This window comes from Cylas formicarius, unplaced genomic scaffold, assembly GCF_029955315.1.
Source record: "Cylas formicarius isolate icCylForm1 unplaced genomic scaffold, icCylForm1.1 PGA_scaffold_7__23_contigs__length_41026272, whole genome shotgun sequence".
Classification (NCBI taxonomy): Eukaryota; Metazoa; Arthropoda; class Insecta; order Coleoptera; family Brentidae; genus Cylas; species Cylas formicarius.
In genome coordinates this window covers 38,650,420-38,668,428 of record NW_026844352.1, presented here as the reverse complement: position 1 = coordinate 38,668,428, position 18,009 = coordinate 38,650,420, and the positions used below count along the sequence as shown (strand labels likewise).

The window sequence follows — 18,009 nt, the reverse complement described above, 5'->3', positions numbered from 1 at the left end:
TGAATTCGGGAAAAGAGATGCGTTTGAATAATTTATCTCTCTATTTTGCTAATGAAAAACCCAGCTCGTTTAATTTCATATAATATAGTCCAGATTCCTCTTAAAAACGTCTCATAAATTTGTCAAGCGACGCTCATAGGGGTGTGCATATAAGAGCAGTATATTAAATTTCAAATTAAATGCATCTCTATAATCCACTGTTACCGCATTTCGAAAGTTGAAGCCGCCAGAAACTATTGCATGACAACCTAATTGAATATATCTTTTGAATACTTGCCATATTATTTCCTGGTAATTTTTCAATTACTCTCGACTAGAGCAAGCAAGCATTGATATTTTTTATTTAAATTTTCTAAATTTCATGGTATAATTACAGAAAGCCAGTTGAAAAATTGAGTTGGGGCTTCATAATGACGAATGATTATATTATCGTTCACCATAATACAATTACTTAACAATATATTATGCAACAATGTTTGAAAACACCATTTTAGCCAGCGGTTTGATGTCTCTCCTTATAATCGAGTTTTATAGCCACATTGCTATCACATTTGTTCCTTCAATATAATAGATTTTGGAACTGCGAAACCTCCTAGCAGTTCGGTAGTTTATATTTACAAATTTATTAAAAACCGTAAACGGCGTAAACCTCTTTTTTTCATTGCCAATTTAAACAACGTCGCAGCTCTAATAACAAAGGAAATAGTATATTTCCAACAAACAAAATTAACCACCAGATTTCCCTGCGCTACTTAAAATTTATTTCGTTTCAGATTCGACCCGATTATCATCACTTAACCAACAACAACTCGGAACAATCCCATAGGTAAGTCATAAGTTTTGTTTTCATTCCTTTCGAACTTATATCGTGACGTCATGTATAAACGTCTTCCATACATCATAAGAAACAAAATATTCAGAAATGAACAAAAGATAGAGACTCGGTCGTTCTAAATATATTCATATCCTAGTGGGTACATATACCATGTAGAGGTAAGGGCCGGATTGATAAATGGCACACGGAAATATAAATCCTACCCTTGAAACAATGGACCTGTCAAATTTACATAGAGGCATTCGCTCGAGTGTTTTCTGAAAATCTAGTAGCCTGATTATTGAAGTTTCGAGAAAATTACTATTATCCATTTTCAACTTATATATAATCACCTTAAAATGATATCGCTATTTAGAAAGAAAAACGATCATTTTCTAAAAAGAAAATTTGGTAGCAAATATATTTTACGAAATACGTCTCCGATATTTATCAAAATTTCGCTATTTTCACCGCTTCCAAAATAGGTAAATTGATTCCAGTCTACAATTGATTTTAATTTTAAGAATTGTAAGTACTGCAAATCAACAGTAAAATCTTTGGAAATTTTGCAATGTGGGTTTATGTATTTTTGGTTAGGTTTTTGAAATTCCGAATCGGGCCAGTCAAAATCTAGTAACTACCTAAAGAAAGGACTACCAACTGTTCGCAATGCGCAAAGGTGCGAAGCGGTTGTTGCCAGGCGATAGTGTTAGTATTACAATATAATTAGTACACACGCACAATTAATTTACTAATAATTTTTCTTAAAATATCTAATAATTTCTTTGTCAAACGGCATTATTTTGATTCATATTGCTAGTTAATCTAGCGGTCTAAAAACGGCAAAAAACTGATACTCTTGAAGCGGCAATGATATTTTCGTAGAGAGCCACCGTGCTCCTTTTCTTTCTAAACACAATTAACTCGTTTCCGCGGAACATTTAACAGATCTGGGTATGTTATTCGAAAAGACTGTCTTAAAAATGCCGCGATGAACTGTCAGCGAACAGGTCGGTTGTTGAACGCCGCTAGGCCTTATTGGGAGGTTTCAAATGACGGCGGATCCACACTTTGAATAGCCTTTCTCCACATTTTGTTTTATACTTCCTGAAACGAAAGCCAACGCAGTACGGGAGTATGCAACCAATTATACGCGTATGTATTTGCCTTGTCCTGTGATGAAATGATTTTTTTTTTCACTGTTTTAAGTTGAATTTCAATCAATGGTTGAAACGATTGGCGAAAAAAACAATTAATTAAACATCATGTTATTCCATCAATCGGAAAACCTTATTTTATATGTGGAAAATCGTGCAACATATCGTCCAGTTTAGCGCGTCGCACGTAAGGGAGATATCACAGCAAAATTTAGCTAGTCGATTTCGTTCTTCCATCCTTAGATAATTACGTTACTTTGTCTACCGCCAGGAGCTTAATCAAAATGCCCCAAATTAATGATTCTTGATTATCAACCTATGTGACAAGCTAAAATATGGCATACCATTAGGCCTTTCAGGGGGTAGTTATCGGGTAGAGAACCCGTGTTAAACAGGGTCCGGATGTTACGGCACTTATCGCGAATTCGAGGAAAAAAAAGTACGTAAAGGTTATTTGTATAGCACACCCTTAAGGAAAGGAAATACGGTAGGTTTCGCGCCGCTTTAGCGGATTATGGAAGGTGTTATTCACATTTTCGCACTAGTGATATCGTCAATAATAATATCAGATTCTATGAGATTTTTAAAGGAAACTAATTATTACCAGCAATATTTTTACAGACCTATAGACCAGAGAAGTCATTTACTGTTGACGATTTTGCTATTTTGTTTGTAAGTATTAATTGAACCGACCATCGTAACTTCAGATTTCATAAACTACATTTATGGCGACATCGCATAGTGTTGAGGTTTAATTATTTTAACTTGAAATATTGATAGAATGAATTTAGTAGACGCACATTTTTTTTAACTATATGTGTATAATTTTGTATTCTGCATTCTATTAAAAATATATAATTTGCTTGTCCACCAAGTTAATTAAAGTACATAAATGTAATTCTTTGCTATTAGAAGTCCAAATTCCACTGCAACAATACACAGCATAAACTGTATGCTTTGACATTTCCAAGCATAAAACATTATTGACTTAACCATTCATAAATGGTCCTTTATGTTGACTGTTACGACTCATTTGGATATAATGTCTTCCTAGTAGATTATGGTAAGTAGGTAATTTTTGATAATATCCTAAATCATAGCGATCTGTCTATCATTGGTTACAGAGACAGGTGCTTCTAACGCGACAGATCTTTCTTCTAGTGAAAGAATTATAAGATAAAGTCTGTTCATAGGTATAAGAAAGTGACTAATTGATACGAATTAAGGAAAGGCCCGGGCAAGCTGTAAAAATGAAATATGGCCGAACAGGTCCGTACTTTGCCTAGAATTTAATTATTTATAAATATTACTAATAAATATTAATAAAATTACAAATTATTTTTATTACCTACTTAAATTACTTAAAATTATTCACATAATATATCAGTATCGCAATCGCTATCATCGCCTGTTCTAATTATTATTTGTTCTATATTATTTGATGGCGCGTTTGTTTTACACTTTACAACTTATCAGTTGAGTCAAACCAACCCATTTCCGGGGCATCATAAGTGTCGAACCAAGTTTCATCCAACTAAATAATTGGCCTTTGTTGTTCTCTGTAAATCCTATTTTTTTCCATTCCATTAAAACTTGCCTTTTGTCAATTTTTTTAAATCTAAAACCCATCTGTTGAATACACTTCCATAAGGTAGTTCTGCCACATTTAAGACCGGTTTTATCTTTTTCAAGCCTCCTAATTAAGATATCTAATGTAGGCACGCTTTGTTCCTCGTATAACTGGTAAATTTTACGCCGTATTATATCTTGATCACTTTCATCTACACTCGAGAAAATGTCAGCATCGCATTTTCCAATTGCTTGCTTGCTGGCACCACGTTCAATGAATAGTGTTTTCTACATTTGGGCGGGAGCATCTCCTGAGATACACTAGACTCGCACATATTTTGCATAATTCGCACACAATTCAACACACGCTGTATTACACACGAAATAAGAATGATTACTAATAAACTTAAACTAAGTAGTACACCAAACCAAAGAATATTAAACACAGGTAGGTATAAAATTAATTATTTTGCATTATGTTGCATTGTATGATAATAACCACCCTTGGATAATCCCATTCAAATTCAATTGATCACTTTCTTATATCTATGAACAGACCATATCTACTAATCGCCCCCAATCCCCACCACAATCGCCGTGCGGTAATGCGTAGGCTCTACAAACTTCTTCAGATTTTCTAATGAAATTATCTCTTATCAAAATAACAACTCATTTTATTTTTTTTAAATGTTAGTTTTAAGGAGGTGTTCACAGTTAAAGCTATTAAGAATGTAATTTGACCTTAATGTTCTAATAGAAACAACATAACTTTCTTAATTTTGATAAAAATAAAGTATGATACTTTTGAATAAAATGTTTGTAGATGTACAAGAAATTTATTCAAAAGTAGTCAGAAGTATCACCAAAATTAAAAATTAACAACTTACAGCTATAGTTATTTGTTGGTATTTTATACAAAATATAATCTACGAATCGGCCTAAACAACCTACAAAATGTCAACCAACAAAAAATAAATTAAGCCTCACTTTAGAAAATGAACAAAGCAATTAGAGTTCAGTTACTATAAAATATTCCACTTTCCTACCCTACCCTACCCCACCCCTATGCGTTGTTGGCAATCAAGTAACAATGGTGTATTCAAGTTTGGCCCAAACAATTTTCTGAGATTCTACACTCACATTTGTTGGATGGTGAATACAACTTCTTTACTCTTTTTTATTCTTCTTAAGACCTTTTTCTAACCTGTGTCGGTGAGGGTCGAGGCTTCGATGCCGTAAAACAGCATCGAGAAAATATAACAGTGCAGCATTCGGGTTTTTAGAGATAGACATGACAAACAAGTTGCAAGAGCGCAGCCCTGCCGTACACCCATCTACAGCGGAATCTTGACCTTCGCGGTTTGTCTATATATATATATATATATATATATATATATATATATATATATATATATATATATATATATATATATATATATATATATATATATGTATATATATATATATATATATATATATATATATATATATATATATATATATATATATATATATATATATATATATATATATATATATATATATATATATATATATATATGATGACACTATATTCCGGGATATCATCCGTTCGCTCGTTGAACTCCGACTGGAATCCTGCATCCGACTGGAATCCTGCATCCGGCTAGAATCCTGCAAATCCTGCATCCAGCAGGATTCCAGCCGGATGCAGGATTCCAGTTGGAGTTCAACGAGCGAACGGATGATATCCCGGAATATAGTGTCATCATATATATATATATATATATATATATATATATATATATATATATATATATATATATATATATATATATATATATATATATATATATATATATATATATATATATATATATATATATATATATATATATATATATATATATATATATATATCAATTAGATCGCTTTACTAGCTGTTTCTAGTTCACACTTACAATATATGCTACTGAGGACGAATTTTTAATTAGGCTAGGTTACATGATTAATCAAACCGATGAGTCTGTAATTAGCACGGAAGTCTATTGTAACCCATCGTTAGGTAGATGTACCCGCTATTGTATATATAGTTGAAGAGCTTAGTTAGCATACTAAGGAATTTAGGAGTAACGAATTAGCCCTTATTTCCCGTACCCATATTTTCATAAAAATTGAATGAATTTCTGCCTAAGCTTTTAAGCTATTCTTCTTCTTCAATTGCCGTGTCCTCCCAGAACATTGGCGAATGGTCGCATGAGCTTCACTTCGTCCGCAGCAGAGCTAAACAATGTGGTGATACTTACTCCACTGACGAAGATTTTTGAACCAAGCGGTTCTTCGGCGGCCAGGACCACGTCTTCCCTCTATTTTTCCTTGTCGATTATTTGGAGCAATTCATAGTTTTTATTTCTCATTACGTGGGCAAAATACTCCAGTTTTCTTCTTTTATTAGTATTAAGTACCTCTCTTCCTTTGTTCATATGTTGTAGAACCACTTGATTCGTCACTCTGTCCACCCATAATATCTTCAACATTCTCCGGTAAACCCACATTGTTTCATGAGGGTCCATGTATTATTATTATGTATTATTATTATGTATTATTATTAATATTTTTTTTCAACTAAAGAAAGGCTATTACGGATTTTAAATTACGCTTTTTAAATTTATGGCCTTAGAAAAGTTACCTTTTCTGCCACTTTACCAAATCGCAGCTTTCGATTCACAGTCGTCGCGACGTGGCACAATCTTCAGTCGCACATCCCTTAAAAGGCATGTTTATCCTATGGCTTTGGCGACGGCATCCGCAAGAACAAAAACTGCAATTTATTTTTCATCTGGCCTGCGTTCTTTGTAAGTCCCAGGGAACGTGGAATTTCCCGGGGGAAAACCCAGCCAAAAACCGAAAGACAAACGAAAACTGGATTTCGCTCTTTCCATTTCATTGTGGTAACTTTCCTCGACGAATTTTGAATTCGCGAACTACTGTTCGACGAGCCGTGTGACTAAAAAGGACCACCGAAATGGAATAATTTGTTGGTCTGAAGAATATCCTGACCGTCGAGTGGTAAACCGCAGAAGAATTGTAGTGTACAGTCCAAAAAAATCTCAAGGAAATATAAGTATAGTGTGCGCCTCGGTTTATACCGTTAGGCCTCGTGAATCTCTGCAAAGAAGCAGCGGTAGCCGATAGAATGAATCTTGATAACTTTACGCTGTTAAGTTTAAGTACCCAATTAAAAAGATAGTTTCATTTCATTGTTTTGGAGATCGTCAAACTCTAAATTCAACCCCAGAGCCATCGAAAGTGTTAAGATTTCATACCCTGTGACGTACCAGTTAAAATTGAGCGAAAATCCACGTCAATTGTATTCACACAATCCAAAACATCTGCTCTATCAGTTATAACGACGTCATCGCCTACTGAGATTCGCCTAGGTTGCCAGTCATTCTCGCCGCCGATATAAAATGTCATATCAAAACCTGATATAATTTGATATTTTTGTACGTGGTGGCGCTGCCGACGACACTTGCGTTGACATTATCAAAATTCTCATTTAAGTTGCAAAACCTCGCCTGATGTCTGTTTAGGGAGTGTACGTTTAAAATGAATAGAATTTTTAATTTTTCGTACGCCTGTTATTTCAGATTTATTTGGTAATTACCTCGTGGCGCGTAAATACATAACAACAACGTCTCCGGTTCTGCAGTTTGCAAGTGTCCGAACTTGTTTAAAAATTATTATAGTTCCTTTTCCAACGTTTGACTCTCGCAGCTTTAAATTATCGGACACTCTCCCCTCTCAGCGTCCGCCGTCCGTTCTGGGCGGGAATCCCGTAGGAAATGGAAAATTTAGCGCAGCATGTCGCCCGTAATTCAAAGTCCAAAACACTTTGCCCTGGAACTGGCGGGATAGTGTCATTCGTCGTTCGACCGAAATCCAACAAAACTTAAATAATTTACCTTTGATTTTTAACTTATTCTTAGGGATAACTAATTTATTCTAACCAAGCGCTAGTTAATTAGGATGAACGAAAATTCAGAATTTTAGGCAATCCGTTCGTCTGGAGAATTGGTTTCATGTTTATTCCGAGACGAACCTGGACAGTGCTTTTAAGAGTTTTTATGATGCTTTTTTGTACTGTTTTAGTTTATATTTTCCGGAAAAAATATTGTCGATGGTCGGTTGTCCAAAAAGAAAAAAATGAAAAAAAAAAAACAGAAGCGTGAGATATGTTTTGTGTACTCGGCGAAGAAGTTGGAACAAAGAATTTGCATAAAATTTTGTGTAAAAAATGGAATAGAGTGCTGCAAAACACTTGAAATGTTGAGAAAGGCGTATGGTGGATCTACTTTGAGTAAAAAAAAATGTTTATAAGTGGTACAAGCTGTACCATGATACCCGAGAAGACGTCGATGACGAACCGCGCTCTGGACGCCCAGCATGGATTTTGCATCACGATAATGCATCTTTTCGCTCATCGTTGCTTGTGTCTAACCCTGCCTAGCCCAAAACAAAACCATAATCATACCCCATACCATATTCAACTGGGACTTTTTCCTGTTCCCAAAACTCAAGAAATCGATGAAAGTTTTGGAACGATTAAGGAGATAAAGAAAACATCTTTGTAAGGACTCAAGGCTATACCAAAAAGTGCTTACCAGAAGTGCTTCGTGGATTGGAAAAAAAGGTTTATCAAAATCTGTTTAGCGTTCGTAGCGCGTAACTCAAAGCAGGTTTGGTTGGGTAAAGGGACGCACTGTATAAAATGTCCTTCACATCTCGTCGAAATTTAAAGTTACAGCAAACATCGGTAAATATTAAAATTTGCACAAATAATACCGTTGTCGAATGATGTTTTTTCAAATATCTCGCGCCCCGTATAATTGGCGAAACCCGAAACTCTCTCACGACACGGTTTACGATACTGTTCAAATAAAATTATCCCATCTTTAACGGTCTTTCATTTATCGCCAATAATTTACTCACAAAAATTGAAATTTTTATGATATTTTAGATTTTTGCCCATAAACGACACACCCCGTATATGATTCAATCATTGTTCGAAGTAGAGGTTAGAGCCTTGGATTTTCCACGTTTCCTGGTTCAAGAATTTTTTGAAAATAGTAAATGAATGGTTTCGAGAAAATAAGTTTTTCCTGAAACCATGCAGGGTGCCGTAATAATCAATGACGTCATCGCGTCTTGACAGCCCTCGAAATAACGATTTCAATATGGATTTTCTCAAATATCCCGAGCAGCGTATGTGATAGACGCAAATCGCAAATACAAAAATTGTAGCTCTTGATGAGGCCCATAACACCGTTTGAACCAACTTGTCATATTTTTTACGATATAACAATGCCTGAAATAAATATTATTGCACTGGATCTTCTGCGTCTGCCGGTTCAAGAATTTTGCTAATCGGATGAATCTGCCCTTGGAGTTAAAAACTCTGTCTATTTGAAAACCATTTAAAAATAGTTTTGTTATCGAGAACATACTATTATTATTATTATTGTTTAGTGACTGGAAACCATTTTTTGTGATATTTGCTATGCCAGATTGCTTTGTTTTTCTTTTAAACGTAATTTTATTAATCCCTCTCTAGATTTTTTCCAACAAATTTAATAAACGCCTTACAATATTTAACCAGGGTTAGAAATTTTCATTTCATAATTTCGGGTCAAGGTAATATAATTAGTTTAGTCTAAAAGCCCTCATACTTTTGCTTTCCAAACACAATATTATACAAAACGTAAAATTATAAATTCTCTATTAATTCATTCATTCGTTCAACTTTTCATTTCATCTTTATTGAAAATTCCGAAAAAGAAGTAGACAAAAAGCATTGTATATATTTTATGTATTGGGTTGTTCGGAAAGTCATTTCGTTTTTTTTGGGGAACATGAAAGACAGTTTTCGTATAATGAATAAATATTTTATTAAATTATATATTGGCCATTCTGGTCCAACACCTTTTGCCATCTTTCTGGCAGTAACCTAATTCCCCTCTCATAAAAGTTTTGGTCCTTGCTGGCAAAAAACTGGTTCAGGTGGTTTTTGACATCTTCATTTGAGGTAAAGGTTTTGCCATCCAAAAAATTTTGCAGGGACCGGAACAAATAGTAGTCGGAAGGCGCCAGATCTGGAGAATATGGTGAATGTTGCAATACGTCCCATTCAAGCTGTAAAAGTTTTTGGCGTGTGACCAAACTTGTGTGAGGTCTCGCATTATCCTGGTGGAACACTACACCCTTCCTGTTGATTAATTCGGGCCTCTTCTCTTTAAGTGAATCATTCAATTTGTCCAGTTGATGACAATAGACTTCTGAATTAATCGTTGTATTGTCCGGCAAAAGCTCAAAAAAAACGATTCCTTTGACATCCCACCAAACGGAGAGCATCACCTTTTTTTGGTGAATGTTGGCTTTTGACACGCTTTGAGCCGGTTCATCTTTTCCGCTCCATGACCTCTTGCGTTTAACATTGTTGTATACAACCCATTTTTCGTCCCCAGTAATAATCCGCTTCAAAAATGGATCATTTTCTTGACGTTTGAGGAGCGAATCACACACGTCAACGCGACGACAGAAATTTGGCTCCGTAAGGACATGGGGCACCCACACATCGAGCTTCGAGGTTAAGCCCATGCCTTTCAAATGGCCATAAACAGTCGAATTCGACAAATTTAATCTCTCACCGATCTCTCGTGTGGTTATTCGCCGATTTGCATCAACTAATGCCTTTATCGCATCTTTGTCAGCTTCGACCGGCCTTCCAGACCGTGGTGCATCTTCGACATCAAAATTGCCGGATCGAAATTTTGCAAACCAGTTCTGGCACTGGCGTACTGTTAACACGCCTTCTCCATACACATCCGTCAATTTTTTTCTCGCTTGGACAGCATTTTTACCTTTTCTGAAGTAAAAAAGTAAAATATGACGAAAATGCTGCTTATTGCTCTCCATATTTAAAAGGGCACCAACCAAAAACTACTGCGTAGAATTAATAGAACTTTTTCACACACAAGCCTTGCAATATCAACTCTCAAGACATATAATGGTTATGCGGCTTAAGTGTGAAGTTGGTTTCGGAAAAACGTAATTAAGTCCTCTGACGGGAAAAAACGAAATGACTTTCCGAACAACCTTATATTTGACGTCCAGACTAGCCTTCAGTAAAAAAGACGGAGGAAAATCTAATTCTTTTTTTACGTATTTACCTCCGATTTGAAATTTCCCTATCGGTGTTCCTATTGTTTCCGGTATACGTAAGCTGTATTGTTCGACGTTACTGTAGACCTACCCCAACACCCACTCCTATTAAATGAGTCCATTATGAAACGAGGCATCCCCTAAAGTCTTCCAAACATCCCCAGATCCGAGTATCAGACACGAACATGAATATTTCAAGAGAGGACGCAAATATTGACTGCGACGAAATGCCGAATCCGTATTTGAAGACACGTTTGTTTAATCCTTCTTCGTGATGGACAAATAAAACATTTTCGGGACCAGTGGCATGCAAACTCCGTTGAGAATAATGCGATTTAATTGCAAACCTGCAAGGAATAATGCCGGATACGCACATAAACGGATAAACACGATGGAATTAAGTGTCACGATAACATCCAACCTTGAAACCTTCGTCCAAGACGATGCCAACACTTATTAGAAGAGTTTAACCGAATAATGACCGATAAAATTAAACAAACTAGTTACTGTTAGCTCTAACTCAGTGCTACCTGGTTCAGGAACTCGGCAATGGCCACATATGCCACGTCAGAGATTCCACAGGGGTTTAATCTTGGTCCTTTACTGTTCTCGATGTTCTTTAATGATATTGCAGAGTTGTTTACTTACCTGGCCTTGCTGTTTGCTGATGAGCTAAAAATAATATTATTACTAGTGTTGATAACTCCATCAGCTTCCAAAGGCAGTTTGCAGGAATGCTCCACTGACAATAAACTAACTTTAAATGTTTCTAAATGTAAAGCTTTGATTTTCACACTACAAGCTAAATAATGTAGATAAGTTTGGACAGCGTGCTCTCATTTGTCAAACAATTTACAGCAAGGTTAATAGAAATTGTAGTACTTTTTCCGAATTCACAAACTCTCGCGATTGTATTCAACTCAATGATTAGATGACGCATGCATGTTTAATCACAGCGACCAGAAAACCATGATCTAAATATGGGAAAGATGGGAAACGGTATAACGGCTCGATTTTTGGAAAGTCACTCTAGTTTTTTTTTCAGTTTTACGTCTTCACTTTGAGAAAAAACTAAGTATTTTTAATATTTCTATGCCAGTCTCCCCTAAATAGATTTTGCGAAGAGTTGTGTAGAAGGTAGCAGATTTATGAATGTATTTTTCGAGCGTTTTACATAAGTTAAAACAAATGGCCCAAAAATGGACGCTCGTCGTGAATATCGATTCAACACGTGGTCAGCCAAGACTGAAGCTTCCAGCAAAGTGCCGGACATTAAATTTTCAATGTCGGGTGCAGGAACTAATTAGGACCAAATGGGATTGGGGGCCGAAAGAGGGGTCGGACAGGGGGGAACTTACCGGAAGGAAGGATCCAGGTAGCAAGAACCGGGGTCGTGATTTTCATAGCACAATAAAAGAACTTGGAAACCGCTGCTTGTGGAAAATTATTTCCAAAACACGTTTTGCTTAACGTTATGAGTGATAATCCACGTGTTAATTAATGTAATTCAATTATTTATACACCCTGTATCATAGATGCTTTCCCCATGCTTACACTTATCGAACGCGACAATCACTGTTTAAGATAGTTTTTCCTTTTGCAGGATGAAAAAAAATGAAGACGAGGGTGCAACGTTGCCGGATCATCAATCACGCATCGATGCTTCTAGCGATCCGTCAATTATTTTATCGACCAACAAGTGCCATCAAGGAATCCGGATAGGACTTTTCGGTTGGAGAAAAAAGTGCATGTACGGTTTCATTCTAACGTTGCTCTTTATGGTTATTGTAAACTTAGCCCTAACGCTATGGGTACTAAAAGTGATGGATTTTTCACCGGTAAGTCTTCAGCCATCGATTAAACGTGTGTGTTTTTTTGTCTTTTTTTCTGCGCTACAACAGAAAAACCCTCAAATACTTGCTCGTATTTGAAAACGCGACGAAAAACCAGAAATTGCTTATTACTTAAGGCAAATGTGTACAGGGTGAACAGAATGCCCGAAACAAGGGTCTCTACCCCTTCAAGAAAAGTTTAATAGTAAAATTGAATGGTTTCATATAGATATTTTTTTTTCATATATACAGGCGGTTTCATTCATCTGGGGTAAATACCAGCTTTTTTATTTTCTAGATATATTGAATCTTGAATTTTATGTAAAAAATGGCGTATGCAGGTCCCCAAATAGTTAACGTAACGTAAAAGGGAGCCTTAATTATTTCATTTTGTATTTTTAGGTTAGGAAAAGCACTGTTTTTATAATTTTATCCGATTTGGCGTTGAAAATTGAGGTATATAATATTGTCAACTTCCGAAATTTATTGCGAAATAATGGACAACTTAATATTAGTATTGTATTGCTAAAAATGAGGGCTATTTGGAACTTCAAGTTTTGGCATTTTATTTATTTGGTTTTAAATTTGTAATGTAAATGTAATAATTACATATCTAATGTAATAATTTAGAATACTGCTTTGGCAGGAGAATCTTTCAAATCTTATCCCTTTTCTTATACTTTAAAACGCCATGATCCCTCAAATGACGTTCAATTCTTCAAAAAATAATTACTATTATTATTAAAATTATTGCTATTATCATTTTACCGGGAATTCCTCTTTTCTTCTTATTTTCTCTGGAATTATCTCGTGGTTAAAGCGATACTTTAGTTGTTTTCAATAAAACAATTTCATAAATTGAATTTATTATTTTCTGATTAATTAAATCAAACAATAAAAATAGGTGGTATGCGCGTGTGTCCCATCGTCGCTGCTAACTTATAACAAAACTTAACGCCGTATTATAGTATTATTACAATCAGAAAATGTAAAATTGACGATTATTTCAGAAACTATAAATTTCCGGAATAGACGACATTTAAAAAGGTTGACATTTTACGTTTTTAATTTAATTTAATCCCTTATAGGGAAAATTGTTAATTATTTTAGATATAAAATGCAAGATTAGTCGAAAACGATTAGACTTAGGTATAGGACATTATACATAAAATATGTCTAGAATTTCCAGGGAAAACCAAAAACACAATGAAATATAGGGTTTTCCATTTGAAGAAAAGGAAGCTGGTATTTACCCCGGACGAAAAATTAGAAATTTAGACGAAACTATGCAACTTTTCAATTTTACTTTTTTCTGTCGTTCGTATCTACTGAGTGAAATGGGTAGAGAATCGTATTTCTATGTAGTTTTATGTAGCCATATCTTCATTGGTCTTTAATATTAGTGCCTGTACTGTACGCCACTGACTATTCTAAAAATTTTATTATTTACTTTGGATAAGCCACTAAAACTACAATATGTTGACCCTTGAAATGTTTTCGTTTACAAGTAAAAAAAAACCCATATTAAAAAAAGAAACAATTGACAAAATGCATATTTTGCAACTTTTTCTTGACTTTGGTATGAGTGAAAAATTGATAGATTATGCTCTTCGTCCAAATAGAACCAGCTATTACTGACTTCATTCATTGCAACTTAAATCACTTTTACAATATGTGGAGAATTATTGGAAATGGATTGGGAAATGTTTCAGCCTCTCTCTGTTTTAAGGACCTTATGAATTTTCAAATGTCCACGAATTGTTGCAAGTGATTTTGTTCAGAAATAATTTTAAAGCAAAATTGCCCATTTATCATTACACCCTTGTAAAATGTTTGTTTATGGTTCGATTTTGATAATTATTGATAATTTTGTTTGTTCTATAGATATCAAATTGCACTGAACAACGGCTACAATCCGTCCATTATAGATAAAATTATAAACAAAAAACAAATACAGACAACAGTAAACTCTATTTATCCGAAACCAAATACAGGACACCAACAATTTAAAACAATTACATACATAGGAGAACCTAGTGAAAAAGTTTCAAAACATTTGTCAAAATGTGGTTTAAAAATCGCCTTCAGAACTAACAACACAATAGGCAAATATTTAAAAAACAGTAAAACGAAATGTCCAAAATCCCAAAAATCAGGTGTCTACAGGTCAAAATTTCGATCTTGTCCTAAAATTTATATTGGACAAACAGGGAGATCCTTCAAGAAACGCATTAACGAATATAAAAGAGCGTCTAAAAACAATAGCTTAGATTCTAATTATGCTACACACTCAAACACAGAAAAACACATTTTCTACGACAACACACAGCCACAAAAAGTAGAAAATTACAATTACAAAATGAGACATACCTCTCCTTTATTGAACTTAAATTCTCACACAACATTAATTAAGGTTTTATGGTCATTTTTCGGTATATATAGTAGCAGGTAGTTTGTAAATATTACATTTGATAAAGACACGGTGTTGTCGAAACAATTGTCATGTCATAATATATAATTTCGTGAAAATCTGAACTTTTAGTTCTTAGTTATTTTAATAAATGGATTTTCATCAAGTAAAAGCCATCTCAGTTCAATATCTGAAAAATGCACTAAAATCTTAAAGTCCTGACCAACTAAGGCTATTCAACAAAAGAGAGAGCAAAGAAAAGTACTAGTACTGATTAAATTAAATTAATTTTGAAGAATTCTCTTTCAGGGACTTGTTTGAAATATCGTTTGCGACCCACTTAACGCATAGCGTTGCAGAATCTTTGATTATGGTTTAATTTTGATCCTTTTTATTGGATAGATCTCCCAAAAACGCAGTAAACCTTATGTTTCTTATTACATGAACCTGCAGTCATGGCCAACTGAGACTCATTTTTGATGTCAAATATCGAGAAAGGCTATTAGGGATTTCTTTAAGAATAAAATATCGACGAATTCTTGTTCAGGGCAACATAAAACCATGAAATTCGAATACATGGTCCTCGAAATATGACGAGCGCCTCGCTTAAACATTAATCAATATTAAAATTTTTTGTTGTTGGGTAGATTTTACTAAAAGGCACTGAAGCTGGTGTTTTCTTATCGCATCGACTAAAGTCATGGCCAACTGGCATAGTCTTTGGAAAAGAAAAATCGAGAAGTATCATTTAGAGATTTTTTTTAAATAAATATTTTAAACCTTGTAATTAACGATTATTTTGTATGTGATTGTAAGATCTTACAAATTTTAATTATTCAAATTTCAAAAAGAATGATAAAAGAGACTTGAAACATTTTTTAAGGGACATTATACATTTGTACATTAATAAATATATGGTATTTGAAAGCCATAATGTAGATACTAATTCTCTTAAACGACTAAGCAATGAACCCTTCAAAAATCCGGTTAATTGTAGTTTTTATTTAATCAAACCCATAATATTTCTTAGTTGGAAGTTTAAGGTAACATTTTAAAGAAAAACAAGGACCATATTAAATAATATGAAGTTTGTAGACCTACTTAAAACATGAAAAGTCGATTTCAGACACTCAGGACTTTTTAATATGCGTTTTAACATATCTATCTCTTCAATTATACTAAGGAAAAAGTAGTTTCCGCGATCGTTGGAATATTCGACAGACTAATATAATAAAAATTAGTCACCAATAGCAAATGAATTTTTTGAAAAAAACGAAATTGTTTAAAACAAAATTGAAATGACATATTAGTTATTTCGGTCAGGTCACAATTTTTCTCTATGCACTTTCAATGCGCGTTTGATTATTGCTAACTGCTTTTCCGACAAGCTTCTCTAATTCGAATGCAAAGGTTTTCCTTTGCCGTGATAAATAAACTTTACGTTTTAATGTCCCCCACATAGAAAATTTTGGTTCAACCTATTCCTTACACCAGCCGAGATATGGATAGGAGCACCATCAAGCTGCAAATACAAATTGGACCGATTCTCAAAAGGTAATTCATCAATTTCACGACTAAGTTCATTATCTAAAAATCGAAGGGGAAAGTTATCCCATTCAAATGTTCATGAAAAATGTATATGTCAAATTGTCATTTCGTTTAAAATTCCACACCAGACGTTCACCTAATGTGTCATCTAATGAGGATTTTCTTCATTCGAGATTCTAATATCCTAAGATGAAACCATACCGTTTTTAGTAAATGCTGCTTCATTAGTGTACAAAATATTGTTCAGGAACCGGAGATTTTCTAAGTATATACCCTGCAGCCATAGACAAAACTCCATTCTTCTTTCGCTGTCACCACATTCAAGAATATGCAGGAATTTGGGTTTGAAAGCCTTTTTTCTACTTTTTTCAACTGTCTCGAGATGCAGTTTTTGAAAATATGTAAGTTTACACTTGCCCCCCTAGCACTGGATACTGCATCGGGGATTCTCATTAAAATAATTAAGAATTATCTGCGATGCGATGTCGGTTGGTGAGTTTATTAACAGTCCCGTTGTGATCAAAATGTCTATTGGTGTTCGCAACTGTACTGTGATTTATATTTCGCCAAGATATCTTCTCTTAAATTCGGCTGCAACTTTACTGAAAAATTTTACACCATCACCAACTAGATGTACAATTACCACTTTTTCTCGCAAAGATAAATTAGCGATACTTATTTTCCAAACCAAATTAAAAAACTTTTTACAAAACTTCTGGATTGCTGAGTCGAATAGCTGACGTTTCGCCAATCATCCTGTTGGCTTCTTCAGAGCTTGACTGAAACTGGCTCGTATTTTACTCTGTACCTGCTTATATATTGTTTGAGGGGGGGCGAAGCTAAATGGTTCTCTGAGTCGCGGTTAAGATTATTAGATTGTTTATAGAATTCTATAATTTATTAAAATAAATATTAGCGAGTGAATTGGATGAATTGGTGAATTCTATTATTTTCACTATAAGATGATATTTAAAAATTATTTTTAATTAAAGAAAAATACTAATTTGAAAAGTCTGTTTAGTTCATATGTAGTCCTCCCTAATCATATCTATCATTTAAGAAAATCGTTAGTGTCTTTCAGTGAAATCTATGCAGCAAAAGAAAAATTATCAAAATTGAGCTATAAACAAACATTCTGCAGAAGTGCTTAAGCGAGGCGGCCGTGATATTTCGAGCACCCTGTATTCGAACTTTGTGGAAATTAATATAGTTGGGTTTTATGTAGTCCTGAATAAGAATTCGTTGACACTTTACTCTTAAAGAAATCCTTAATACCTCTTCTCGATATTTAACATCAAAAATTAGTCCCAGTTGGCCATGACTTCAGGTTAACGTAATAAGAAACATAAGATTTTATCATTGTCTCGATAGAATATACGAAACATAAGGATCGTATATGGCATCGGGTCGTTAGGAGTGGAGGCGACAGACCACGGTTACAAAGTCCGCTAATTATGGCCTAAGGACCTAGATCCTCGG

The 18,009-nt window shown here is 34.4% G+C and overlaps 1 protein-coding gene across 1 annotated transcript in view; it reads left to right on the top strand.

Moving 5' to 3' along the window:
- LOC132704672 (gamma-sarcoglycan-like) overlaps positions 1-18,009 on the top strand; it is a 103,753-nt gene that overhangs the window by 80,622 nt on the left and 5,122 nt on the right. Inside the window, exons 3-4 of the mRNA XM_060674837.1 lie at positions 774-826; positions 12,344-12,578. Of these exons, the coding sequence (XP_060530820.1) occupies positions 12,345-12,578 (234 nt within the window). The 5' untranslated portion in view covers positions 774-826; position 12,344. The remainder of the gene's footprint in view (positions 1-773; positions 827-12,343; positions 12,579-18,009) is intronic.